The sequence below is a fragment of the Pezoporus wallicus genome, unplaced genomic scaffold (genome assembly GCF_028554395.1).
Source record: "Pezoporus wallicus isolate ANWC-B61680 ecotype Strahan unplaced genomic scaffold, APGP_CSIRO_Pwel_v1 contig_1851, whole genome shotgun sequence".
In the NCBI taxonomy this organism is placed as follows: domain Eukaryota; kingdom Metazoa; phylum Chordata; class Aves; order Psittaciformes; family Psittacidae; genus Pezoporus; species Pezoporus wallicus.
The window spans coordinates 358,754-386,723 of NW_026635653.1; the positions used below are offsets into that span (position 1 = coordinate 358,754).

The 27,970-nt window shown below is 39.1% G+C and overlaps 1 protein-coding gene across 2 annotated transcripts in view; it reads left to right on the forward strand.

Annotated features, from left to right (window-relative positions):
* The window catches only part of COL4A1 (collagen type IV alpha 1 chain), a 123,422-nt gene that overhangs the window by 47,508 nt on the left and 47,944 nt on the right, over positions 1 to 27,970 (forward strand). For both annotated transcript variants that reach the window (XM_057397222.1, XM_057397221.1), the window contains exons 2-13: positions 4,529 to 4,579; positions 21,810 to 21,899; positions 21,990 to 22,034; positions 23,605 to 23,649; positions 23,753 to 23,815; positions 23,917 to 23,970; positions 24,116 to 24,142; positions 25,280 to 25,363; positions 25,471 to 25,533; positions 26,545 to 26,580; positions 27,073 to 27,114; positions 27,687 to 27,776. In XM_057397222.1, coding sequence (XP_057253205.1) covers positions 4,529 to 4,579; positions 21,810 to 21,899; positions 21,990 to 22,034; positions 23,605 to 23,649; positions 23,753 to 23,815; positions 23,917 to 23,970; positions 24,116 to 24,142; positions 25,280 to 25,363; positions 25,471 to 25,533; positions 26,545 to 26,580; positions 27,073 to 27,114; positions 27,687 to 27,776 — 690 coding nt within the window. The remainder of the gene's footprint in view (positions 1 to 4,528; positions 4,580 to 21,809; positions 21,900 to 21,989; positions 22,035 to 23,604; positions 23,650 to 23,752; positions 23,816 to 23,916; positions 23,971 to 24,115; positions 24,143 to 25,279; positions 25,364 to 25,470; positions 25,534 to 26,544; positions 26,581 to 27,072; positions 27,115 to 27,686; positions 27,777 to 27,970) is intronic.

Below are 27,970 nucleotides of genomic sequence, written 5' to 3' on the forward strand. Positions count from 1 at the left end.
CAAGCAGTAGTCCTCTAATGCCAGGAAAGTAGCTAGACATGGAAAAACAGGGCAAAACACAACAAAAATCTGCAGCTACAATCTGACAGATGTCTTACAGGCTGCATTGCAGTGCAGAGTTTCTTCATTTTGCTGCAACAACTATTAGAAGCCTTCTCAGCTCTGTCGCTGACAGGGCTTAGTAACCCTAAAGCTCTGTACATGATTCATGGAAGTTAGAGGTCTGTGTTGGGGTGCCCATTCATTAGGCGCACTTTTTTTTTAACTATAAGTTAATATGATAGTAAATGAATTGCTGTTCTTTAGACAAACACTTGGTCTGCATGTAGCACATTTGTATGCACAATGTTGAAGGGACATAATCTTTTTATAGTTTAATACTGATTTGCTAGCATGATTCACTAAGCTTATCAGTTGCAGACAGTCTGGGAGAATGAAACAGAACGGAAATGCTTGTCAAAAAATGAAGCCATTAGTATCACTAAAATGAGCTTCTGCTTCTGGGCTGAGTGATATTTCGTGGGTGGAATAAGATGAAATGAATTTCCTCAAGTATTGTATGAGAGGCTAGCTTGTGGTGTAAAGAAGCTATGGCTATTTGAAAAATGCTAGCCTACCATGTAAAGTAGGTGAGGTATGCAGCATTCCCCTTCTGTTTTGGCACCTGGAGGACAGCAGTGATTGCTCCAAATGCCAGTGTCTTTCTGGGGAAGACATTGTTTCAAAGAGGATGTCTGGGGGATAGGACAAAACTATTTCTCTCCATTTGTCTCATTATTTCTAGTCATGTATGGCAAGAAATCATGAACTGAATTCTTCATAACATGAAACTGATTTTAAATCATAGAAGTTTAGAAATAAGCAATAATTTTGCATAGTTTCAGCTTACTTACCTTGTGATGATTATTCCTTCAGGGTGAAGTTTCCCACTTAGGACTTGATTGTGTAGGGTTCTTAAGTCATTCCTAAGTGAGTACCAGAAATGCAGATCTCCTTGTTCGCAGTTCAGAAGATATTCAACTAAATCTCTAATGATTTCTGAGGAATGAAGAGCTATTGTTATAATCCCATTCTGTCTGTAACTCTAGCCCGCAGATCCTACCCATACACTTTTCATTTGTAGCCTTGTTCTCTTGCATACCCCATGCTCAATCTGCCCATTTGTCTCCACCACTTAGTTCTCCAAGGTGTGCTTCATCTACATTGAAAGCAAACATCCAAAGTACGTGAGATGGATTCCAGCACAGAAGTGCGCATTTTTTTTGCCATTGAATAAAGGGAAGCTGCAGTGACTGGTAGAGATATTTGTACCTCCACTGGATTAGGTGAACAGAGACCCTGATTCTTGTACCTGCTGTAACCATCTTCCTTTAACCCAGTATCATATTGCTTAAATGCCCCTTTGACCTCCTTAAATTGACCTTTGATCCACAAGCTTTTTGCAGTCTTGCCTTCCCATCTTCCCAGATGACCAGAAGGAAAAAGCTCATATTTCATCCCAGTATATGCAGAATTTTATCACATCCCTCAGATTCAAAAGTACATTTAGTAGCTGAGGATAATAACGACTAGTGGCCGTCATTGTTGGTCAACCTTCCATCCACTTGCAAAGGTTACAGTCAGTGATAGTGGGAGATGATGCTAGTGCAAAATAAAAGCAGAGTTTTGTAGGGCAGGTGGCCTGTTCTGGCATAGCAGGCTACAGCACTTACCTGCACATCAGGCCTTGTGCAGCTGTGGTTCCTGATGCTCAGTATCTTCTTACCTTCCTTGCTTTGGTTATTCTGAGACTTAAGAAACCGGAAAAATAGAATATTACAGTGTCATTTTTGGAAGCACAAAAAGAGATGGAAAAGCGCAAGTCCATGCTTCTGGCCATGCTAAACTTAAGAACAAACCCCAACTTAAAAATAAATAACAACAGGTTTTTGGGGTTGTTTTTTTTTTTTTTTCTAAAACAATGCATGCTGAATAACAGGCTGAAGGAAATATGTGGCATTAACTTGAAAACAGATGTTTATAATGATTCAATGACGTATTTTAATTACATTCCCAGATGCAATTAAAACAGACATCTTCTGAATTTAAGGGATGTGTTGATAAAACTGATAACCTTCTACATGATTCTGAAGGAGGAAGAATGAGCTGCAAGCATGCGTCCTCCAGCCGTGATCTTATCAGGTCTGAAAAACTAAGAGAGGTCACACTGGGTCATTTCTTTAAATGGGAGGCCCGATGTTTTTCCAGGCATAACCATATAACTGCAAGGAGTAAAGTCGATTATTCAGTGGGTGGCACTTTTCCCTTCTAGTCAGTACTGAGTTGGCATTGTAGCATGAGTTGGCATCGTTTTCTGATCTAATTCTCTTTCTGCAGTAAATAATAAATTTTCATCTTTCTGTGCATTTGTAATATAACGTGGCAAAGTGCTGTAATAATGTAAGAGAGAAAATGTGGTTATTTTTATGTGAATGTGGAGAAAGTTTGACTTCAAACAACAAATTCAGTGGATCTACATTTAAAAGAAAAGTATCTCAACAAAAGCAACATATTTTTTTCAGGAGCTGGTACCTTAGTTTTATCGGACAGTCTTCAATGTTTACTTTTTTTATTAATGTTGCTATATTATTTAAGTTTCTGGAGTGATGATGCTTATTGGTCTCTCATTGGAGGTTTTCCAAATTCAGAATAGATTCAGCATATTTTTTCTCAATTTCCCATAAGTACTGAGGTCCCAGTAGGCTGTGGAGCCCGCAGGTGTGGAGGGACAGGTGCCCAGCATCTGTGCTGAGAGCTGACTCTGAAGAAGTGCTGTCCCTGACTGCTTCCTGTTAATGGCTTAATGAAACTGCTGAATTATCTTGTGTGCGTTAGTGCAATATTCAGTGATATAAATATTTGGTTTGTTTTCCTCCCAGTTGGTTTCTGAGGGACATGACAATAGCAAAAGCAATAGACTGCTGAGTTACTCACCAGCTGCTTCATGATTATGAGGAGGAAAAGTGGGGAGTAGCCCAAGTGCACTTAAGTGTACAGAAATACTTGGTAACACAAAGTGACTGAAAGCTTTTACGCTTGGATCAGTTAATCTGACTTCTCTCAGATGTTATAACCTTTCATGTTTTGCAAAAAAATAATGAGTGGCTTTTTATGTCATTGAAGTCATAGAATCATAGGATGGTTTGGGTTGGAAGGGACCTTAAAGGTCATCTAGTTCCAAGCTCTCTGGCCCAGTCAGGGATACCTTCCACTAGACCAGGTTGCCCAAGGTCCTATGCAGCCTGGCCTTTGAACATTTTCAGGGATTGGGGCATCCACAATTTCTCTGGACAACCTGTTCCAGTGTCAAGTTTATCCAGTGTAGAAAACCCATGAGGTGGTGCTGTTATAAAGAAAGGCTTTCAGAAAACAAGGATCTCTATAGTGTTTCCTGAAGAATAATTTGGACTGATTATGTTTTTATTGATGTTTTCTGTGCATTCTCCTATTGCAATGAATGCACTTTTACTTAGTGGAAGGTTTCCCATCATAATGACAATTGCAGTTAGTCATTATAGAGGGCAAGAAAGAAAAAAGATCACTTGAAATGTGGTAGATGCAAGAAATAGGACCAGAGCACTGAAGTTAGATATTGCCTGGCCAGTAAACAACATTAACAACTGCCTCGATATCTAATATTTGCCATTAGGAGCAGTTTGCTCTCTGAGGGGCTGCAGTTTGACTTGATTTCATAAAGTACACCCAGGCATACTTCTTGATATAGTTTACTGTGGTAATTATACCAATATTTAACTTCCTGTAAACACTACTTTTTTCCTATCTGAAGATTGGCAATTACAGAAAAAATTAGTAAATCAATATTAAGAAATCTCATGGTAAAAACCCAATGGGTATAGATGGTTTTTATATTTGGAAAAGAAACACAAAACATATTCTTCAGGTTTGATATTTTTCTTAAGCATAGAAGATAAATCATGAACTGCAGTTTCACCATCCCTCTCTCCTCAAAGCAATGGCAGATATTTATAGAGCTTAAGTATTTATGCAGAATGCAAGCCATTTATTAACAGAGACCTAAGAGATGCTTCTACAGTTGAATTGATTTTGTTTTAAATATTTTGTTGGGCTTTGAATGTGTGACTGTAGTATCTTAGAGGAGAACCTACTTCTTTTAAATTGAGAAGTTCATATTGCTAGATGCAGAGTGTGTATTCTGTAAAAATTAGTTATTTTTTTAAATGGTGACCCTAAAGACAATGATTTAGAAGTAATATAAGTTTTCTATGGTTAAAAACTATAGCAGATATTTTTCTTCTTTTACAAAGGCTTCTCTTATTGGACGTGGTATGAAACCAGAAGTGTACATCTATATAAATTTAATAGTGTTGCATTGGGCTTAAGTGAACATTTGCCATGCTGACCAGCCTTGCACTCAGCATGGTACTGCTGACATCCCTGGCTTATTGTGGTATGTTCTGCCTGTCATCCAGTTCAGACAATTAATTCTCAATGTCTCCTTCATTTTCAGGGTTGTTCCGGCTGTGGAAAATGTGACTGCAGTGGAGTAAAAGGGCAAAAAGTGAGTAAACCAGCTCTCTCTTCTTCATTATCTTGCTTATTTAAACCACACAGTGTATGATCTACTGGGAGGCAGGTGAGCCATTGGTTCCAGTGAACACTCTGACACGGCGCGTTTCCAAGGCCAGGCCCCATGCCCTTCAGCAGGATTTCTGAAAAGCAGCCAGCTCGGTGTCTGCAGGAGCAGGATAGGGCAGGAGGACCAGGGGTGGGAGACAGATGAATACCCTCACTGCGGGGTGAAGCTCCTAGTCCGGTGCTTGGCTGTGCCCTCCTTTTTTCTGCATTTAGTGGGGTGCTAACCTGGCACTCTCACCTTTCCTACACCTCACCTCCAGTCTTTTCAGTGGATAGCAGGGTTGACATCCTGAGCACCTCTGGAAGCAATTCTAGCAGTTCAGTTCCAAAATGCTCCCCTCAATGAGTTGTGCAGATTGCTCTCCAGGAATTCTGTGATGCATCAGAAGCAACTCAACCTTACCAGGGTTAGGCCTGGGAGGCAATGACCTGGAATAGAAAGAAATAGGTTAATAATCAACTTAAATACAGAAAAGTATTGCACGTCAAGTTAAAAAATAAAATACTTAAAACTTTTTGACAGAACCTTGCAAATGAGTTTTAAAGTTCCCATTCAGCTGTCCAACCTTTCTGTGTGTGAAACAGAAAAGGCACTTTAGAGGCTTCTTTTAAAGTAGTAAGAGTGAAGAAAAAATACAGTGTACTTAAGCATTCCATGAATTCCCCTGTAAATTACTTGCTTTTGTAAATAGCATAGGCATTCAATCACTCTCCTTATCTTTTCCAATTTTGCTGTAGAGATTTCAATCTGTAATGTGTTCTGTTGTGCATGCACATGTATTGTATTATCTATAATACATTATAAATTAGTGCAATCCAAAGGTTTTATCATCCTGTGATTGCAGTGGGAACATTTTTTGAGGTAAGTTGTTTAGGTCAATCAAAGGAGTGCTTTGAAGAGGTGGGGGTTTTGTTTGTATTTTGTTTTGGGGTTTTTAAATAAAGGTACAGCTGGTGTTCTACCTTGTCTCACATGTGATAGGTGCATATTTACTGATGAAGGTTTTAAGAATGTTTGTTGTTGGCTTTTCTTTAGTGTTTTCTAGAACAAGGAACATAAAGTACTTAATTGGAGACCCAAGCAAAGATAATTTTCTTTGTAACAGAACATGGATTAATTTGTGAGACAGATGAAAAGAGATTCAAAATTTCTTTTAGATGTTTTAATGGCCCACTAGTATCTGTTTAATAAGAGGCAGCTATATATTAAAAATAAATAGCGCAAAGATTTGGGAAAGGTCAGGAACTCTGAATTTATTCCTTGATGTCTTGATCTTGGTTTTCAGTAACAAGTACAAATAAATCATTCTAGAATGAGAGAGAGATTACGTTATAACTCTCTTGTTGAAAGCCATTAGTTTTCAGTTCTTAGAGTATGCCAGTATGTTGCAACTAGATATTAAAAAAAAATGTAGTTTGGGGAAATAACTTGGCTTCATTTATTTCTGGCTGAAATCATGACTCTTTGCTAGAGCTGTTGCTGGCATTTTTCATTTGCATAGTCCAGAGTCTCAGAAAGTTCTCCTCGAAGTAAATAGATCCTTATCTGATATGCTAGAAGCCAAAACTACCTCAAATTAATGTAGGATATTTTAAAATGTGGAAGAGAGAAAATATCAGCCCATAGCAACAGAAGTCATAGTAAGTTCCAGACTTTGTGCAAACTTGTCCAACAAATCAGTGTACGCCTTGCTCTTCCTAATGGGTTTCCATCAAAAACTTCTCTAGCTTTAAATGTGGGTGTAATGGTATATTTACATATTTTCAGACTGTGTAGGAAATTTAATTATTGACATTAGAGACATTTAGACAGGTGAATGTATAGTTAACACCTAGAAAAAGACTTTTATCTAAAAATGTCTGCCCCTGCCTTTTTTTCAGCCTAGTGCAGCTTTTCATCTGATTCTTTGCATTTAATGCCTTTTTGGAATAAAGACTGCCTGGTACCCAGTCCCAGGTCTGAAGACAGAAGTTGGTAGGAAAGCAGGGGAAGCATCCTTCCTGCTTGCCACTGAAAAATTTCTAGAAATGGTTTTTCCACCCGATGCATTTGCCTTTGAAACGTATCTCTGTAAACACAGTTCCCATTAACGTGCACATCAGTACTGGTACCTGCTACCTCAGAGATATACGTAAATGTTGCTCAATCAGAGAGGGACAGATTAGAAAGACTGATCCTTGCCAAGATCCTGGCCAGAAGAGGGCTGCCATGCCCAGCTGTTGTGGTACCCCAGGAGACCACATTAGGGAACATCTGCTCTCCACTTCTCATGTAGCCACTTGCGTGGGAAGTATATATCCATCCTGCCCAACACCATCCCCAGCCAACATGTTGCCTACACTGGAAACCCTTTTGATCTGTCTTCCATGTTGTGCAGAACTGCACAAATGCTGAAGGGCCTTTTCCAATCCACCCACACTCTTCAGCAACGTAACCACACCAGTTCACTACCATGGGAGCTTCAGGAGCTGCGGAAGTGGGTGCTGGGTTTACCCTTTAATGCTTTAATTATTAACATCTGGAGATACATTTCTTTCCACACACAGTGTGGGAAGAAGTTCCAGAATGAATTGGGGGTGGGATTTAATTAAAATACATTTGGCCAAATAATATTAATGATCTCACCACAAAAAGTGCTGAAAATAGTATTTGACTTAAAAGCTGTTAAATTCCCAAGAAATATTGCCCGTCAGCATTTCAGACATGGAAGAGTAAGTTATATTGCCATATTTTTCTCTCTCATTTGAGAATCTTTTAGTCAATATGACCATTTGGATGGCCATATTTAGAACACATTCAGTATGTTCTCTCATTACACTGTTTCCGTGAAAATTGTATCTCTATGCCAAACTCCTTTAAGATGACTCATACTTTATCAAGGGCATATAATTGAGAAAGTCTAAGGGGTTTTCATCCCTTTCAGAAAATTTCAGAAGGTGAGTGTAATTGGAACAGATGGTTCTTATCCCATAAAGCCTTTATTATTACACTGAACATCAGGCTGTTATTCTAAGCTATGTAGTGTCAAGTATCACGTATTTACTGAACAATAGGTGCAGAAATTTTAGAAAAACATAATATTGCTAAAATAATAAATAATGCCTTGGTGTCTTTCATTAGATAGATTAGCCAAAAATCTTCATTAGTTTCCTCTTACACTTTCTATTTGGTTTTCTGCATAATAACTTGACTGTTCTTTCCAACTGCACTACAAGTGTGAGATCTGTTTGAACTGGTTAGTTTTGAATGCTTGTCTACATTTTACTGAGTTACTCGGAAGCACGCAGAAGCTGTATTTTCTCTTTTATGCCTACCTAGATTTTGAGAACAATTTCAAGCAGCTGTGGAGATAAGAAGTGCTAGCCAGTAATGTGTGTAGAAAAAGCATGCAAGCATTTAATTACCATTTAGAACAAAGACTTTATAGAGCTGAGTAAAATTCTCCATGCACTGGCTTTTTCCAGGAATGTTCGTTCTCTCATTCATGACCATTTGCACTCGTTTTACTCCGTATCAGAAACATGTATAAACAGAGGCAACACTGGAACTTTGCTGTAACTAAACCAGAATGATTAATCTTCTAACACTTGTCAGTTAGAATGCATTGAAGTATAAGTCTTCATTCTTTAATATAAATATCTTACAATGATTCCCCTGTCTCAACTTTCAATTATCCATTGAAAGTTCAAGTCACAAAAATCTCAAATGTGATTTTTGTCATTGGACATGAAATATTGCACTTAAAAATTTATATCTGCTGGGATATTCTGGAAGAAAATAGAAAATAAAAATAGAATGAACTCATGTAACTGCTGGTTTTGACATTTTTTATATGAGGTGTAAGAAAACTTGTGCAAATAATTTTATACTGGCATATTTTTGTTTGCCTAGTGCCTTGTTCTGAGACCCTGTCTGTATTATTATACCTACATAAGAATTACTTCTGTTTCCCTTGATTAGCGCATTATCCCTGTGTGGATTGACTGCACTGACTGTGGAAGTACACAGACTGACTTTGCTTGAGGTGTTTTTGGGCCTGGCAACCAGGTGGCTCTGTTACTGCCTTAGGTTGACACTTACTGTGACGCCTCTGTGGTCACCCATTAACAGGATGAGTCTTTTCTCTCCTGTGCAATTCTACAGTCTTGAAAGTCACGCACGATTTTCCTGTCTGCAGGAGATTGTGCAATGGCGAGTTGACTGTTCCAGTGGACTGTGTCCCTATATATTTGGTTTGGCTTGGTTTTTTTTAAGGTTTACCAGATTGGGAAGGCCTTCAAGGCTTTTCCTGTCATTTTAGGTATCAAAAGATAGAGCAAAAATATTTATGATATTGATGAGTTAAACCAATAGAAAAACCCTTGTTAGAGAGAAACTGTGGCAGTCAATGGGATAATCACTATTAAGTAATCCTGAGTTTCCTTTAGAATATAGTAAAGGGCAACAAATCAGTTGCTTCAGTGGAGCGAATCAATAATCACTAGATCTGTGCTTTTCATATTCAACCTATGCTAGCAGCATCAACACTCTTTTTTACCAAGAATGTTAATTTTTCAGTACTTTCCATTGGTACTGTTTGTTTTTAATAAGCTCTTCCATAGTTTTGCTCAATGTTTCTATTTAAGTGGCTGCTGTGGGAACTTAATCTCATTTCCAGCACTTGTTCATGTGCAAGTTGGAAAGACTATGAACTGAGGACACTAAGGAAACTACAGTTAAGTAAAGGCTGTAAAGTTGACAAGAAGGATGACAGTGGGAGGAAAGATTGTGTTTGCAGCTTTAGTTTGCAGCTAATAGTTAACATGAGGTCATCTAATAATTCCTGAAAGGGGGAAATCAGAAGACTGTAATAAAATAAGCAAAGATTTTGATCAGCTGCAGATCTGATATCCTACAAGGGTACTTGTGGCTCTTATTTTTGAAAATTAGGCCATTGTCACAATGTTTATGTCACTTCTGCAGTGACATTAGTATATTTTTATTGATTTGCCCTTCATGCAGAGAAAAATAATGCTTTTAATTCAAATCAGGGAAAAAGAATACCTATGTTTCATGAAGAAAATACGTAAATAATGCTGCTATTCTTGAAAACAATGAGACATCAAAAGACCTTGAATTATATTGAGTGGAATACGCTAAGTATTGAAAGTTTTCTTCACTTTCCCAACTGTAAACTGTAAAGTGGATCCATCAGCTTTTCTTAGTTTAAAGTTGTCACCGGGACCATTTGTCTCAGTTGTCCAAATAGGACTGAATGTCTGTAGCAACATTTTCTATATTAAGATGTATTTTTGCACTCAGTACAGTATGTATCTTTGATTGACACAAACTAGTGGATTACACTGATGAATTTACCTCTTTGGAAAGAGCGCTATAAAAGCAGATATCCCAGTAATACTGTGTGATGGGGTATGCTCATATTTAGTTTTCAGAGCTGACTTCTAAAGGTTTCCACAAAGTGGTATGTCAGTTGGCATAATATGATCTTTTAAGCAGCTTTTAAGTTGCCAGATGCATATCTTTGCTTGTAAAGCTATTGGTATAATAAGCTCAGGCATTTCTTCATGAAACAAAACATGCTTTCTGACCTCACAGAGTTTGAATTTACATTTGTACAACTGTTACTGTATGTCTTCATTATGGTTTCTTGAAGGATTACAAGGCCTTGTTTTAATATGAAGCATGTAAGCCTCCAGTGAAGTCAGTAAAGTTTCCCAAATGTGAGATAGAAGGAAGATGAGAAAAGAACTGTAGGTCGCCACTTCTCTGAAATCTGCATGCTCTGGAAGTGAAGCTGCTACAGTCCCTGTGGAATACCCACAGGTAGTTTGGAATCTTCCCAAATTTAAAATTTTGTTCATGCAAACAGAATCACACTTCCATTATATATATACTAACTACACAGTGATCGTTAAACTTATGTTGCAGCATTCAGTTTTTTAGTATCCGGTTGTATGCATGACAGCACCTGCAGTCTGTATTTGTACATCATTCATCTTACTGCCCACTAATGTTCTGTGATACTGACAGGTTTTTGTGGGTGTAGATTACAGGTCTGAGACAGCAAATGGCATAGCAATGGGTATAGCAACCACAATAGCAACATTTTGTAGTTTACCCCTCAGGCTTCTTTAAATCATTCTGCAATTCAATTTATATTGTGTTTGCTGGGGATCTCAGACCAAACAAGCTGTTATAATTGATGGTTCTGTGATATGTCAGTTCCCACATGAGAACTTAATACTTGAGGCACTTAATAATCAGTCTTTGCCTACATTTTCTCTGTAGTAGTATTGACAAGAATTATAGATAACATAGCAAAGAAAGTTCAGCTAAATGGTGAAAATAATTATTAGCTTTCAGTAACAGGCAAAATGTTTTTCTATATCATCTTTAACAGGAGAAGAAAAGCAAAATTAAGGTAAAGCCAAGGGACAAGCAACTTAGACTACCATCTGGAAAATCATGTCTCTGTCCCTTAGAAGGTTCAACTGTAACTGGCAAGGCAAAACCTACCCATAAATTTTGTAGCTGTTAAAGAAAGCATGTGCCAGCTTCCACTGCAGTTCATCTGCAACATTTTAAAATGCTTTTATATGCCAACAAAAGTAATTCTTACCAAGGTTTGTGTCGAAGTTAAAGTATGCACGGTTAAAGTAAATACTGAGTTGAGTGGGTGAACACAGGCATTGGCATCAAATCGGATGTCCTTTCACTCTTTTCTCATTTGACACTGTTACTGACTGTAAAAAGATGCAACAAAACTGTTTCATGGGTAGCTAGCAGAATACTAAAGCCTTGAGGAGGTTTGGTAACCCTTGATTTTGTTAGAACAGTTTGCTTGCCTACCAAGCAAAGATGCTGCAGAACAGCAACAAAAAAAAAAAAAAAGGTTTAATGGAGGAGAGGGACTAGCACAGAGGGGCAGTCTGAAGTGCCCTCTGACTCCAGTGTCAGCAGTTGAGTGAAGAAAAGGGAAGAATACCAAAGGTTGGTATTGTGGAGCAGTGAACAGAGAAGCCAGTGCTGTATGCAGCACCTGCAGTGAGATCTGTGAGTTAAGGTTGCAATTGCAGATCTTCAATTCAAACTTCCTTTCTGTCTGAAAGTGTGGAGATGGAAGCTCCTGAAGCAGGATGGAAGCAGGTCCAGTAGAAACACACACGTCTTCATGAAACTCCTCCAGAGGGATCTCTTTAGGAAGCTTTAGATATTAAATGCAATGAATTTATAGTAATGCCAGGGCATGGGAACTAAGGGACACTGCTCACCTCAGGAAATAAATGAAAAAGGTAGCATTTGTAAAAGTGAAATTCTCCAGATGCAGACAAAGTACAGACTTTGATAGCAAGACTGTCTCTGCACCCTACCTCTCCTTGGGCAGGCGCGGCGGGCAGGAAGGGCCGGGAGGATCCGGATGCCGGTGCGGGTGGCGCTGGGGGGGAAAACCCGAGCCGGTTGGCTCCTATCATCCTTCATCCCGCAGCTGTGTCACTTCCCCGCTGGCTCCTCTGGGTGGCAGTCAGACATCACGGAATTCCTGTTCTCTGGCGGGCATCCTTGCTTTTTTTTTTTTTTTTCTCTTTTGTTCTTGTTTGGGGTTTGGGTTTTTTTTTTTCATTTTTAGTCAAAAAAAAAGAAAACCTTAAGGCCACTTGCTAAGCAGGAGATCAGCTGGTGGGCATTCACTGAAAATGATGCTGCAGCAATATCCTGCACAATATCAAAATAAGGAAAATATTTGTTTTCATTACTGTTAATGATTACTGCATCCTTGTTAACTTAATTGATTCAGGCTGAACAAGCTTGGACGTACTACAAAAAAATTATATTGTAGTGTCTGTTCTGCAGTGGATCTGGTTAAGTAAAGAGACTCTAGAAATTAAAGTGAAGAAACAATGATTTACACTTCTGAGGCACAATGTTATCTGCCTTCTGGGATTTTCATAGAATCACACAGTCCTTTAGATTGGAAAGGACCTTTAAAATCATTGAGTTCAACTGTAAACCGTAAACCTAATGCTGCGAAGTCCACCATTAAACCATGTCCCTAAGCTCTATATGTACACGTCTTTTAAATACCTCCAGGGATGGTGTCTCCACCACTGCCCTGGGAAGCCTGTTCCAATGCTTGACAATCCTTCCAGGGAAGAATTTTCTCCTCATATCCCATTTAAACCTCCTCTGGCGCAACTTGAGGCTGTTTCTTCTTGTCCTATGACTTGTTACTTGGGAGAAGAGACCGACGTGCAGTTGTAGAGGGTGGTGAGATCAGAAGCCAGAATATTTCCTCTAGCTTTTGCAGGAAGCAACTCTTCTGCATCATTCAAAATATTTAAAACTTTAGAAATGCCATTTCTAACCTAACCCCAAAAAGCAGCTAGAATATTACTGTCTCAAATAGTAATGTCTGTCATGTACTCTCTAAGATATGAGCTATTTCATTATGAGAACTTTATTGCCGTTTGTACTGTCCAGGACAAGCTGCCCATGTTTTTACTATTTATGGAAGAGATTACTTTCTGTAAATATGTCCATGACAGACCTTTGCCAAGAGAATAAAACTTGCATGTAACGTCACATTTCATTGCAGGCCTAGGGTCTGAACAAAAATAAACTAAAAAAACCTGAAAAGTTCAAGACTTTTTTTTTTTTTCCTGCTGTTTCATCTTTAAATGCAAGCCTTTAAACAGTGCCAAATGCAAACAAGTACTAAATAATTTACACTAATGAATAAGGAAGGGCGTGGAGCATTTTTACCTCTTATATTCTTGGACCTTCAACGCTGGAAGTGATTTAACACAATGTGCAATAAAACAAAGGAAGAGTTACTCAGACGTAATGAGTTCAACAGATGATTAGAAGGGGTGGGAAATATAGCACCCTTTTGATTCAACCTGTTCCCAGGTGGTAGAATTTCCTTTTTTTTTTTTTTTCCTTGCAACCTCCCCTTCCCTTATGTTTTTTTGAGGTTCTTCTATTCCCCAGTGTGGCTCTAAATGATGGGGAGGAGGCTCCTTTGACCCAAATCTGATTAAAAGAGAAAAAAAGGTTTGGAAAACCCCATACGTACCTTTGGTAAAAGGTTTATATGACTTCCTCCTGAAACATGAGGAGCTGTATTTTTATTTTTACTTTTTTTCCTAAAAAAATCAATAAAAATTTAAACCTAAAGACATTGAACCACATACCTTAGTGTTACCTTGTCAGGCTTTGTGTAAGCAGACTTCCACAGTTGAAAATAAAGTTCACCGCTCATCTGTTGGCTTCTGCTGTCTTTTAGTATTGTCTTCAAATTTGACCTTCATATACCATGCCCTCAGTCTTGCTTTGAGGTAGACTACTCCTGGCTTATAAAATGTTCAGGCTAGGGGTCATAGATACTATCATTCGTGAGTGACTGAAAGGTGCGTGTGCCTCACTAAACTTCAGTCAGCTTTTCTTTTCTTTTTTTCTTTTTTTTTTTTTTTTTTTTTTTTTTTTTTTAATGGAGGGAAAACAGAATAATTTTTTTCTCTAAGTACAAACACGTTTCTCCTCAGCATCCTGGCTACTTCTGGATCTGTAACCATTCATCTACACTGGAGTCAAATATCACACAAAAAGTATGTCAGCCAAAGACACTCACACTGGGAGCTTAAGTGTGTACATGGCTCAGGAAGTCCTAAAAAGTGAAATTTGGGCACCTCCATTGAAAAAACTGACTACTGCAGTTGGAAAATGAGGAATAACTATGGGGTGAGCAAGAAGAGGAATTAGATGAAGGAGGCTTGGTAAATTATGTAGGGAGGGGCCATTACTTATAGCTGGTTTAACTGAAATTATACAATGCTGATAAGCAATGAGTCGCTTGACTCTAATTAAATGGAGGCTGAGTGTGTAGCCATGACTGACTTTTGCATGTTGATTTTACTTCCCTTAGCTTATTTTTTGTCTTCTAAATCGAATTCACACACTGTATATCCATCCATTTACTTGCACACCAACTAAGCACATACATACTGATATATAAAGGATAACCAAAGATTGTTACTTCTATTTTTATACTCCTGGGAAGCACTTGGCAGCTTTCTGAGGAATGCTCTGTGCAGCCATGAGGTGACACTGAAATATGCTTTCAGCCTAAGCATTCTTTTATATTTAGGAGGCAGAGGCGCAGGCTCAGTCCCTGAACTATAAACCTGAACAGCAAACCTGAACAGCTTTCTAATTAAATGTTTATACAGATGGATTCACTATTTTTGGGTTCATTTTATATCAAGGTGCACAGGTTCTCCAGTGTGGTAAACTCATGAGGCCCAAGAAAGACACTTTTGTAGTAGGAAGAGTGATCTTTTCAGGGAGTGAGAGACCAGAGCTGGGTGAGGTGCCATCATTTGGTGATCAAGAGTACAGCTTCTGCCCTTCTGTATGGGCATTGGCTTTTGCACCGTTAAGTCATTGCTTCTCAGAGTTCCCACCTTGAAGTGCAGCCTGAGAGCTGGTTTAACTGACCGAAGGAGTCCCACGGGTGAAGGTCACCAGGGAGGGAGCAAAGGGAGAAGGAGAGGGCAGAACTAGCATCATGGCAGAGCGGGCATGACTAGAGAGTGCTATTCCTCGGCAGCTGTTGGCGTAGCTCTTTGTCAGCATCTGCTGTGTCTGTGTGTAAAACAGAGCAACACTGTTAACGCTTGAAGGTGTGCAGGGGACTCATCCAGCCCACAGCTGGCCTGACTGTGGAGCTGTGCAGGTAATATAGAACTGTCAGGGCTGCTCCTTCTTTTAGTCTTGCCAAAAAGGCTGGACTTATGTTTCCATGCAAGTGAGTTTTCTCAGATGCTTCCTGGCAATGCAAGAATCCAGATTTTGCTGAGTCTCCCCCATCTTCCCCAAGCACTCACACCCCCTAACCCTCTCTTCTACTCTGCGTACTGTCAGGAACACAGCCCCAAAACTTCTGGGTGAGCCAAGATGTTTACAGAACTCCTACACAGATTCTTTGCATATCTTCATAGTTATGTTTATGTAATTAGTTACTCGTTACTCGTGTAGCTCCAGAATTATATAGCTATAGCACAGATAGACTGTAGTGCTGAAGGATGTGCTGTGGGAATTTTGTAATGTGAAGCATCCATAGTGCATTTGAGGACACTCTTGCTCTGTGAGCATATAGCAGTACTTCTGTTTGACTGATATCCACTTCACACTTTCAATAAAATACTGAAAATGGTAAGGGCAGCTGAGGACAAACAGATGATATTTATCATACGTGTTTATTTTAATCCTGAGAGATATTCAGGGCCAGTGCTCCCTCTGGTGGTTAAAAATACTGCTTTAATGAAGAAATTCATGCTGCCCACCTCTGTCTTCGCTGATGTAACACTGAGCCAATTACAATTCTGTAACACATGATTAAAAGAGTGTGGAGAAATGCAGTGACTTGAGTGAGCTACTCGGATCACACAATAGTGTTTCCCACTGTGCAGTGTAATTACTGGTCTAACACCTCAAAGCCAGTTCACTTCAGCACTTGCAGTTATATCAGCTGAAGGAACAAATACAAAGCCTGTATTCACTTCTCATGTGGCTGGGTAGAAACCATGTAGTGCATTGCAAGGCTGTTGTGAATCTGTAGATTTTACAGGGTTATACTGGATCATCAAGGCATGATGAATGATTTGGATGGTGGGTTTTCTTGTCAACAGTTGCGTCTATGTCTGAAACTAATTTCTTTCAAAAGCAATGTTTGAGACTCTTTGTAAAATCAGACTTGAGGATAGGAGAAAAAAATAGAAAAGAATGCTGAATTTGCAGGCCCTATTTCTTTCTTTGGAAACTGCATCCTCAGTTTCCATCTTGAAGCAGTTGCGTTTCTTTGGTATGCTTGCGTTTCAGTTCAATGAACGTTAGATTTTGGGAAGAGGGGAGCATGTGTGTTTGTGAGAGAGGAAGTCTATGCTTATAACAATGTTGGAGTCAGCAGGAACATTGGTCTGAAGATGGCTCTCCAGCAAGGTCAAACATTTGTTGGCTTGCAGCTCAGCTTCTCTTGCAGCGAAGGCACAGCTGAGGAGCTCTGGTGGATGAACTCCAACAAACCCCACTGTGCTGGTGTGAGAAGCTGCTCTCGCTGCCTTTCCGCCTGCATCGCTATATCCTCCTTGCATCAGCTGCCTGGCCTGATGAGCTCCTTAGCTCACCAAGGCCAGAGCAAGCTTACTAGCTAAAGGAAAGTGCGTAAATTTAGTCAGCTGAACTGGTGCAGTGGAGGCTGAGGGAATTATACCAGGTGATGTAAAAAAGAATGAAATAGCACCATGCCTTTAAAAGAAGAGCTACCTTTGCTGGGTAGATCAGCTCAGCTGCCTTGTGACATCACTCTGTAAGACTTTTATGCCTTTTCAGCTGAAGGGCAGGCACGTGCCTGTCCTGCTGTCTCAGCTTCAGGGCGATTGCTGGGAGTGGCAAATGAAGCATCTTTCAGATGGCTTCAGGAAGATCTGCACATTGTTATTCACCATATGCATGAGTCTCTGAAGAGCCTGGGAACATTATACGCATATGGGCCCAGACACCCTGTGAGCCCACACTACCTAAAATCTCCCAGTCCTGCAGGCCCTAAGCAGAATAATAGCAGAAATAATTTATCATGGGATAGTGATTGTTTCCTCCCCCCCCCCCCCCCCCCCAGCACTTGATTTATTACAGCTGAATCTTCTGAAACTGCTTACTTCATGTGACTCTCTTGCTTAGCAATCTGCAGTTGTTCCATGTGTCAAACAGCATTTCATGGCAAATTTTGAAGGGTAGGTGCCAGAAAAAATATCAGCCCAGGTTGTTATGCTCTTAACAGGTTCACCCCCATTTAGAAGTCCATTCAGTTGCTTTTCATTTGAACTATATCTAATGCAAAGGCATTTGGATACGTTTCACAAAAGCTGGGCTAACACAGGCATCTTGCTTACTAAATGAGTGCAACAGTGACTGAGTGCTTGCTGTCTTTCTATGTAGCACCTCCACATTTTCAGCAGCTGAGTGGCAGAATATTAATTTTTGTGAGCTGAGTAATGAATTCTCCTTTGTGCTTTCTGACAGTTTGTATTGAATCGGCAGAGGTACAGATGACTTGGTTACATCTGTTTTAATTTTTGAGTCTCATGAATTGATTTGTTAGAAGCAGAAGCTCTTTCAACATTACTTGCCAAGATTTCACAGCTGTGAATACTGGAACTTGAACAATACATAGCCCTTGCAATCAGAGTCTCATGGTCTCCATGCATCACAGCTAGAAATCTCAGTGCTGAGGGAAAAATAAGTGGGTAGCAGCAGTGATCTGGTGCTTGCCAATTTATTCTGTGTGGATGCTTAATGAGTAGCAGCATAAATGTAGTGCAAACACTAGCTCTTGGGCTGCTTTATTGGAACACTGAGTGAAGAAAAGAACTGGGCAAGCAAGCAGGGAAAGGATGCTGCTCAAGTATTTCCTTGCAATGCAAGGCATTTTCAGGACATGCTTATGTCTGTATCGCACAGCATAATAAGCAATAGCTTCATCTGAGCTTGAAATAAGATACTGGGTAGGAAAGCAGCAGTGCAAATGTTGCTACCTCAGTGATCTCTGTGGGCTAATCTGCCCGCTGACATTAGGACACATGGAGCTCTGCGTTCACATGCATCTTTACAGCTCTTAGATGGTAGAGTTCCTGTACTCTCTTGTTCTGTGTAGATACTTAGAGACTGATAGAATTTTACTGTAATTTAGTGTAGTTTCACCGATGCCAAGAAGTGTCTTATGGTGGAAGTTGGTACTAACTGGGGCAGGACTACCAAAATAAGACCTTAGTTCGTTAGCACTGCTTCTTTACTTACAAGTTTTGACACACTAGTTTTCTAAGACTGATACAAAGAGGCCATCTGCTAACTGGACTAAAGAAAGGGACTGGAATCCAGGGGACATCTCTAGGTCTGTTACAGGGTTGTGGTGAAATAGGTTGTCATAACTTCTCTGAGTTTTTATGGATGACATGGAGAGGTAAGGTCCCATTAACTGTGTAGCATGGGACTGCACAAGTTTGGGCTACTTAGTCGGTACTTACTTTGGACTGCTTACTCAAACTTACTTTGCAGTAAAATGAAATGGGAAGGCAGAGTAGAGGGAAAGGTGTAAGCAGTGTGAAAGTCCATGTTCCCCTGTTAGAATAACTGGCTAAGGTTGCAGGTTGCATGCAGGGAGAGATCCAGCAGCTTTCACACATGCAGTCACCTTTATGTTTCCTTACTTCCATATGGCTAATCAGAGGCAATAAGATGAGCTCAGTTCTAGTATGAGAAACCATGAGTCTGCAGTATTTGGGACAGCACAGCCCTCACAAGCTCAGAAGTTATGCTCTCCAGGCCTTGGGATTTCCAGTAGCTTGACTGGATGTCCAGAAGTCCTGGACAAATAGCCAGTTATTTTTATTTTTGGCCAAGCAGTTCAAGTCAGTAAAGTAAAATGTTCCTAGGGAAACCTGGTTGTATCTCTGCTCAGAGTGACTTGGTATGGTCTCGGCTCTGCTCCTGCAGCTATGTTTTACCCCTCAAACAGGGCAGCCTGGGAGGTTGAAGACAGCCTTGAGAGAGCTGACTCTAGTTGCCTTGGAAACCCAAATTTGAGTTAACCTCCTTGGCAAGCTGAAGTGGTCATTGCCTTAGCGAGTGATTTACAGGCATGTTAAGGCCTTTTACAGGGCCAGAACCGTTTTAAGGGAGCCTTAGACTAAGTGAAAATCCGATCTGTAAACCACAGTTTTATCTTTCCTTGAGAACGGACAAAAGCATATTTCCCTGTGTTTTGTTCAAAGTGTGTTGAAATCCTCTGAACTCCTGACTACAGAATTAGTTGAGCTACACATGACTCATTTTCTCTGTGGGTGTCAAAATAATCTTGTTTTCATTTGCACATATTGTGCTTTTCTTCAGTAATGGAAAACCCTGTTCTATATACTTGAGTGTCTTCCTCCTCCTTAGTCCATCTCCCAGCAGGTCATGAGAGCAAGTGCCCAGGGTTCAGTGTGAAATCGTGGTCTGAAGCGAGACAGCATCTGATTTCATGCAGTGCCAATTAGCAGGCCAAAGTATGGGTTTAAGAACCTCAGTAATCTGTTTACTATTTCAAATAGCCTTCAGGTTTTCAATTACTTAATTGAAATTACTTAAACATTTATCCTGGATCCTAATACACTCCTCCTTAAAATATTATTCAAACCAGTTTGTAACTTTAGAACTTGGACTTTGTACTTCTTACAGCTGACCTAGAAATGTATTTCTTCAGCTGTTCTGCTGTTTGCTTTGTTTTGCTATGTTTTGTGGTCTAACATACTGCCTTGTCCTTGGGTTACTAGAAAACTTTATTCTCAACCATGACAAAGAATACTGGAGAGTAAAGAGAGGAGATTATGTCCTTTTGGCACTTCAAGGAAAAGCTGCTTGTTTGACTCAAAAGATACCTTTTTACTGAAAAATGTATTTTTGTAGGAGGAAGGGAAGCAACAGGAGATTCTTTTCCTGGCAGGATTGTTTAATAAATGAGTGCTGTTTTGATTTCACTTTCTCATGCTCTTATCAACTCAGTTATAGTTTTCTCCCCTCTTTTCCTCCTTGACTCCGCTCATATCTGTCAATCACCTCTCTTCTCCCCCGTCTCTTCATCATCTTAACAAAATCTTTGACAAGGGGCTAAAAACAACATCAACCCAATAACTGTCATCTTCCAAAACTGTAACTTGCACCATGTCTGTGGGTCATTACTCAAGTTTTCTCTGCCTGCATAATATAACCTTTTCTTTGCAGGATGCCTGTTATACCTACTTGAGAAGTGAGCTCTCCAAGACTTAGATGTTCTTCTTTTCTTGTGCGCTCAGTCCTCAGGTGACCCCTGCAAGTTACCAGCATATTGGTGGGAATCTCTGTCCTGAGCAATAGGGGAAAAGTTTTTTGCCATTTAGTGTCCTAAAATCCAAATACCCAATTAGCAAATAGTAATCTTATTTCTCTCATTGTTTTGCAGAAAATACTTAAATATTTGTGTAGCTTCATTTTGTTTTGAACCCCGTTGATTTTATTTTCCGGTTTGTATGCTTTGAAAATTGGTCTATGTTTTGAGTTTATAAACTATTAGCAGGTGCCATGTTTTTTTGTTTTTTTTAACTTGTATACCTTTTCCTTTTTGCAGTCACTCACTAATATTTTATTCATCTAATGTTCCCACATTTTTGGTCAATGTGGAGTGTTTCTCCCTGTTTCACACCACCTAGAAAGGACAACTCTGGTTACTTCCTACATGGAACATATGGCTTTTGATTGGCTTGATTTGCTGTTTTCAGGCTCCCCTATATGCAGACTTTGCAGCTTTTATTCAGGCAATATTTCTCTTGGTTTCACTGGGAGCTCCAGTATAGTGAATGCATAATAGTTGAAATATTGATCTAGAGCATGGATTTTCTGCCTCTAGTTTTATCTAATTTAAATACAGTTAGAGACAGCACAGAAAACTCAGGTGTCCCATACAATATTAAAGAAGAACCTAAAGGATGACACATACAATCTGTAAGTTCAGCTTCTTGGGAAGATCCTGTATCTTAAAGCACTCTGAACCACCCTGAAATTCAAGAATAAGTGACAAGCCTGGTGTCCTAAATCTACTGTTGTGAATGATGTATTAGAAGAGGAGTTGTATCAGTATTCATACAGTAGTGACTGAACATTGGTATTTGCGGTTTTCAGGAATTTAATTGCTGATTTGGGGTGTTAGATTTTCTACCAGGATTTAGCGGTATCTCTGTAGGAATGTGGGTAGGTCTTATTAGAGGGAAAGTGTCCTTTCTGATCCCATGGGAATAAACATATTATGAACAAGAGCTATTTGGGGAGACAGAAAAAAGGTTTCATTGACGTTCAAAGAGTGTTTTTTTATTGTGCCACACTCAGCTTCTGCCAACCTATTATTGAACCAGAAATTTATCTTTGTTTAGAATAATCCTGCTTTCAAATACCAACATGAAATGTTTGCTGTCACATGTAGATTCTTACCACCTAGCAGGTTTCTTGAGCACAGAAATGGGGAGTATGTGGGTTGCTTGAAGAAGTGGCTTCAGTTGTTTAGTTGCTAATGAGTTTTCTGCTTCCCCAGGGAGAAAGAGGCTTGCCGGGACTACAGGGTGTGATTGGGTTTCCTGGAATGCAAGGACCTGAAGGTCCCCCTGGGCCACCAGGGCTTAAGGTAAGAGCTTAAGCTTCAGTATTTAAAACACTCAGATTTCTCTAAACTGTTGTCCCTAAGAAAGACAAAGCTATCTCTTTTCCTTTGCAGGGTGATACTGGAGAACCAGGACTGCCAGGAACAAAGGGAACAAGGGTGAGTTCTACCTTTTTTGCAGTTCTGTTCTCTATGTGTTTATCTCTTTAAATTTCCCTGACTGCCTTCAAGATAGGGTTAGACTTTTGTTTGAGTTAATGACATCCCCTTGTGCTGCACAATAATTTCAAGATTCTTGCATTTGCTTTTGAAGTTCTTTCTGTACTGGGCATTCAGTACCTTGCCCATTTGCATTTTCACCATGTACTTACCACTGCATGAACAGCACTTTCAGTACGTCTTGGATATCTTCCTGACATACCAAGAAGCATTTTTGCAGCTTAAATATGAACCAACCTTATTATCTCATGCAAAATTCTTGTTTATGTTTGCCATCTAAACTCCTTCAAGCACTCCAGCAGAGAAGCTGACACACCCATGAGCATATAACATGTTAAAAGTATTCATAAGATGCAGAGCCTGTTTAAAGCCAGGGACAAAGGACTCTTGACTTTGGTAGAAGAGGCTCTGAATATACCTGTCACCCTCCTGTTGTCATTTCTGTTTAATGTGGCACTTACATAACACTTATTTTAGCACATTATATTAACCAGGGCCATGTCTTTTGGGGTTTTGTGAGGTGCCAACCTCATTCTGAGCAATTCACATTTCATAATATGATGGTGAAAGAGGATTCAAATGATCTAACCGGTAATGATGCATATATTTTTAGCTATATCACCTTGTCCACAGATTTTCAAAATGCTGTCTCAGTTTTGTTCTGCATTTGCCTGCAGTTGCTGCATCACATCGATTTTATTGAATCAACTGCCTTTTCTGAACTATTCCAGAGGGATTATTCTGCTAGATCCAGAAATCCTTATTTCAGTCCATGATGATCATGATACCCTGGGGTATCCTGGGTGTTAATGTAAATTTGGCATCCCCTGACAAATGTGTTTGTGTGCTACAGTGCAAGTAGACTGTATTTTAGCAATTACAAAGTTCTGGAAGATGCCAGTATTCTATCTGAGCACAGTATTCCCATGCATCTTTTCAGCTGCTTAATACATGTATTAGAAAATACTGCATGATTGAATAAACTGGTAAGAAGAAAATGATGTGCCAAGTCAGACTCCTGATTCATTACACTGAAAAGCTGTTCAAGGAGAGAGCTATCTCAACCTACAGTAGGCTCTTTGAGAATAAGGATGAGTTGCTACACTGATGTTGAGTATGAAGATAGAGAAGCGTTTTACAGTGTGTTAACAACCTCTTCTGCTATGAAGAAGTGCTTACAGTAAATTTCATTTTGGAAATGCTGGTTGTAAGAAGACAGCACCTCTGCATTCCTTTTTATCTGTACATAAGGCCCTGGTCCAGTTCCTATTGAAGGAAATCCATACTGCTGCTTAAAAAGTTAAAGAAATATAAAGAGTTGTTTTCAGTTATTGATTACTTAGGTGCCATCTCTGAGAGGTTTTGAAGATTAGAGCTGTATTTTCAAGGAAATTTAAAAGAAACTATTACTGTATTTTGACTGTCACCACTGGAGGTGAGACTTGGGCTGCAGCTTGTCATTGCTGTTTTATGGGTTTGCCATTTCAGTTTATGTTTTTGTCAATTGCAGGGTCCCCCAGGAGTATCAGGCTTCCCAGGAAACCCAGGCCTTCCTGTATGTATGAAGTATTTTTACAAAGAACTTTAAAGTTCTAATTGTGGCATCCGAGCTGGATTGTTGCTAATATTGCTAATTTCTTTACTTCCTTTTCATGTAGGGCATTCCTGGACAAGATGGCCCTCCTGGTCCACCTGGCATTCCAGGATGTAATGGCACGAAGGTGACATTTGCATATGTTTATAACAGCATCTCTGTTTTGAAATAAAAAAAACCCTCAAGCATATGTTCCCTAAACAAAACCAGTTTCTCTGTTCCCCTTAGGGTGAAAGAGGTCCTGTAGGTCCCCCAGGTTTACCAGGGCTGACTGGGAGCATAGTAAGTAGATTCTTTCATGCCTGATTCACTTGTTTCACCCCTTATTCTTGAAATGCAAATATAGCTATATGAAAAGCTATACAGTAAAAGATGTAAAATATACAATACTGAAGAACAATAATATCAAATACGTCTTTTTCCACAGGGACCCCCAGGACCTCCTGGAATGAAGGTACATTTTACTCTGTGTTGATATCCTGCTTTTAACAATAAGAATTAGGGTGAACTTTACACCCTCAAAGACTAGGAGTCCTTACTTAAGGACTGAAAAATTATACCATGTTTCATTTTGTACTCCGTTCTGCAGTCCCACTAAACAAAGACAATGGGGAGACCTCCAGTTAATAACAGTTGAACATATGTGTTGTTCCATGCAGATCTGCAATGTGTGTTACATAGATTACAACAGGAAAAAGTAGTACATATCATTAATTATGTGTAAATGGTATGCTAACTAGCTAACTAGATATCTGAATGCATTTTGTGAGCAGGAGAATGAAATATTGAATGTCAACAGAGAGCTTCTTTAAACAGACACAATTTGGAACTGTGAGCTAAATCTGAATCTAAATGTAATCTTGGATTTGTAATCACATGGCTACCTGAAGTTGTAAAATGCTCTTTTGTCTTTATCTGACATGAGAAGAACCTACTTTAGTTTATAAGCACAGAAGTACTCAAATGTTTCTTTCCTAAGCATGTATGCATAGGTATGCAACTCATGAAAAAAAATCACAGTGTTGAAACTTTTTACAAAAAAGCAGGAAAAAAGGGATCTTTTACTGTAAAAAAAAAGAAACATAAAGAAGTGGATAACGGTCAAAATAGTTTTCTAAACTAAGACAAAGTGGATGCCTTTTTGGAAGAAAGAGGATGCCATAAATGGATTGTATGTCAAAATATGGTATAAACCAAAGATCTTAGCCAGGAAAGGGGATTGTGAGGTTACTGCTTCTCTTAGCAGCTAGGTCAGATATTCCAGTTGTGTGGTGACACTGTAGTAGTGGTAGATTTGGTGGGAAAATCTTTACTATTACCCATTACAATATGGGAAATTAAGGTATGAAGGTAGATTTGGTACTGGAATCTCTTCAGGTGGCTTTAAAGGACATTTGGCAATTGAGGTCTTAACTTTAAAAATCTCTTGCTATGTTTCAGCTGAATTAAAAGAAGGTGACATTTTAAAGTCAACTTTCCAAATGATTCCAAACTCTGCATAGCTCCAACTTTCCTCTCATCTCAGTATTGGTGTCTTTGAATGTATTTGAATGGATCTTCAAGTATTACTGTTTTTTCTTTCTTATTACAGGGAGATCCAGGTGAAGTGATTGGTCTTTTACCTCCTAGTCTGCTAAAAGGTGATAAAGGCTTTCCTGGCCAACCTGGACTACCTGTAAGTCTAAATGATGTCTGAATAGCAGTGAGCTTAAAATTCAATCAGTATTACGGCATTTCCAAATAAATATCACTTTTTAATTATGCCATTTTAATTTTTTATAGGGTCCTCCTGGAAATCCAGGGTTTCAAGGACCAATGGGGCCACAAGGGCCACCAGGAGAGCCAGTAAGTTTCCTTTCATGGTGATTTGCACTTTACTGATTGAGTTTTATTATAGGAAAGTTCCACAAGGTGCGTATAGCCAGTGTTTGTTGGGATTTGGGAAAGATAACCTGTGGTTCCAGGCTTCATATTTAACCTCCTGGACGCTACCATGAATAAATAGGTAACATAGGTTTTCAACAGCAGTTGCTCCTACAGTGATCTCTTCGCAAGAGGCTTGGAGGGTATTTTTGTGCGGAAGGGGCTGTAACAGTTATTCCTCTTTTCCCCTCTTCCCACACTTCATTTATAAAAAATGAGCCACACTACTAGACAGATCTAAATCAAAACGTTTGCCAAGGTTGTACTTACGGACAGCCACAGTAAGCAGTACTGCGGAAAGCAGGATATCAACTGTCTGTTATTATGGAAATTGCCACATGCTGAAGGCACTTCAGCTATTTGACATTTTGACAGGTCTAACAGATATAATATCTTCTGTTTATGTACTGGATACAGGTAACATTAGCAGCAATCAGTTATTTCTGTCTGGTGAAAGTCAGCCCAGTGTTTCTGGCTATTAAAGTGTGGTGTGTGAGATTTCTTACCCTCCTGAAGAAACTGAAAGTGATATAAAGGAAAATGGTAGTGCAGTTTAGTCATAATTTGTACTTGCTGATGTGACAAGGAAGTTTAATGAAAGAAAGGTGAGGACTAATATTTAGCCTGCAGAGCTGGGAAAAAAAAAAAAATCAGCAAGATGATTATTTTACGGTGCAGTGCCATGGACTTTTTTTTTTTTTATTGTCTCTTGTCTAGGTGCTGAGTAGACATTACTAACTGCAAAATAAGGTGTGATGAGGTATCTTAGACAGATTCTGTTGGATTTTATTATTTGTGAGTCATGTACAGTAGCAGAAAAAGATTTTATATCTTGGTCTAAGGGAAAGATTTGCATTCTTGCTGTTTTTCTAGAATAAAGCATTATTCCACCTATATTCCATTATATATATGCTAAAATGTACTGTCTCTTAGGGTCCTCCAGGGCCACCAGGACTCCCAGGTGAGAAGGTAAGACTTTTTGTTATAAAGATTAAATCTATTAATTTGTTATTTGGCATACCAGATCCCCAAAAATCTGGAAATTAATGGTCATAAAGGTCAGGGTTTTTTACACTTTGGGATCTGTTTATATCTTAATGGACATCTGTTAGCTCAGTTGGTCTAATCAGTAGTGATTACAACATCCTATGATTATTTGACCTCAGCCAAAAATGTCAAAATTTTCACTAAATTGTTGAAGAAAAAAGAGCATGCTGACAATAAAATAATTTGATAAATTTCTGTCTAGATTTTCACAAATTGCTGTGATACAGGACTTAAAAACACAGCAGGAGGTTTAGGAAATAAATACTTGTTTCACCTGTGCATTTAAAAGACATATTCCATCTTTTATATCCTCTCTTTGCTTTGCGGTGTACAGAATACCTTCATATGTGTGTATGTATGCATGTATGTACTGCTGATAAAAACTGGCTAAGTACGTGTAATTTGTATTTTCAGGGCTATATGGGCTTGGGCTTTCAGGGTCCCAAAGGTGAAAAGGTAAGTCTCTTGAAAACTTCTAGAAAACAACTGTCAGACATATCCTATTACTTTGTTTAAAATAAACAAACTGTTGGAATCAGTCCATGGAGATCACTGTAATTTTTGGAATGCTTGAGTAAATCTGTAACTTACACCTAAATGAACAAAAGTCATGAACAATGAACGTTTATAGACTTTCTTCATTATGATGTTATATGTGACACTGATTTAGCTCATTATCCCGATCTTCTTCCTAAAGGAGGCACTAAAAAAATTTGTCCTATTACAATAATTAATTGGATGTGTTCCTTGTATTTGGTATTAATCATTCTTCACCCTACCAGGGGATTCAGAGATTTTTCTTCAGGGCAGTCTCTGTCTGTTACCCACTATATAGCTGTGTCTCCTATAACTGTGATGTAACCCTTTCTCTGGCTGATTTTGCTGAAACAAGAATTGAAAAAAAAAAAAAATTTAGCTATATTTTTAAAAGGAAGTGGTAATTCTCTTTAATGTTATTGGCTTTAGTAATGTTTGTTCTCAGTGTCAGTACTGTTTTCAATGGACTGTCCTGCGTTTGGTGTTGACAGGGAGAACAAGGGGTAAGGGGCCCCCCAGGCCCACCAGGACCAGCACCACATATGAAAGAAAAAGGGAGTGAAATTATAAGAGGAGAAAAGGTGAGACCTTAAATGATTAATCTTGTTGTTTTTTCATTAAAATGTGATCAATAGGAATTAGCAAACAAAAGTAAGACAGGAAAAAGTATAATAAGTCACCTACAGCAAATTTTCAAACGCTTCTTCCTGTTTTATTTCATGAATGAATTTTGATTGTCTTTCTAGCAATTTCTCTGAAAAATATATGATAAATG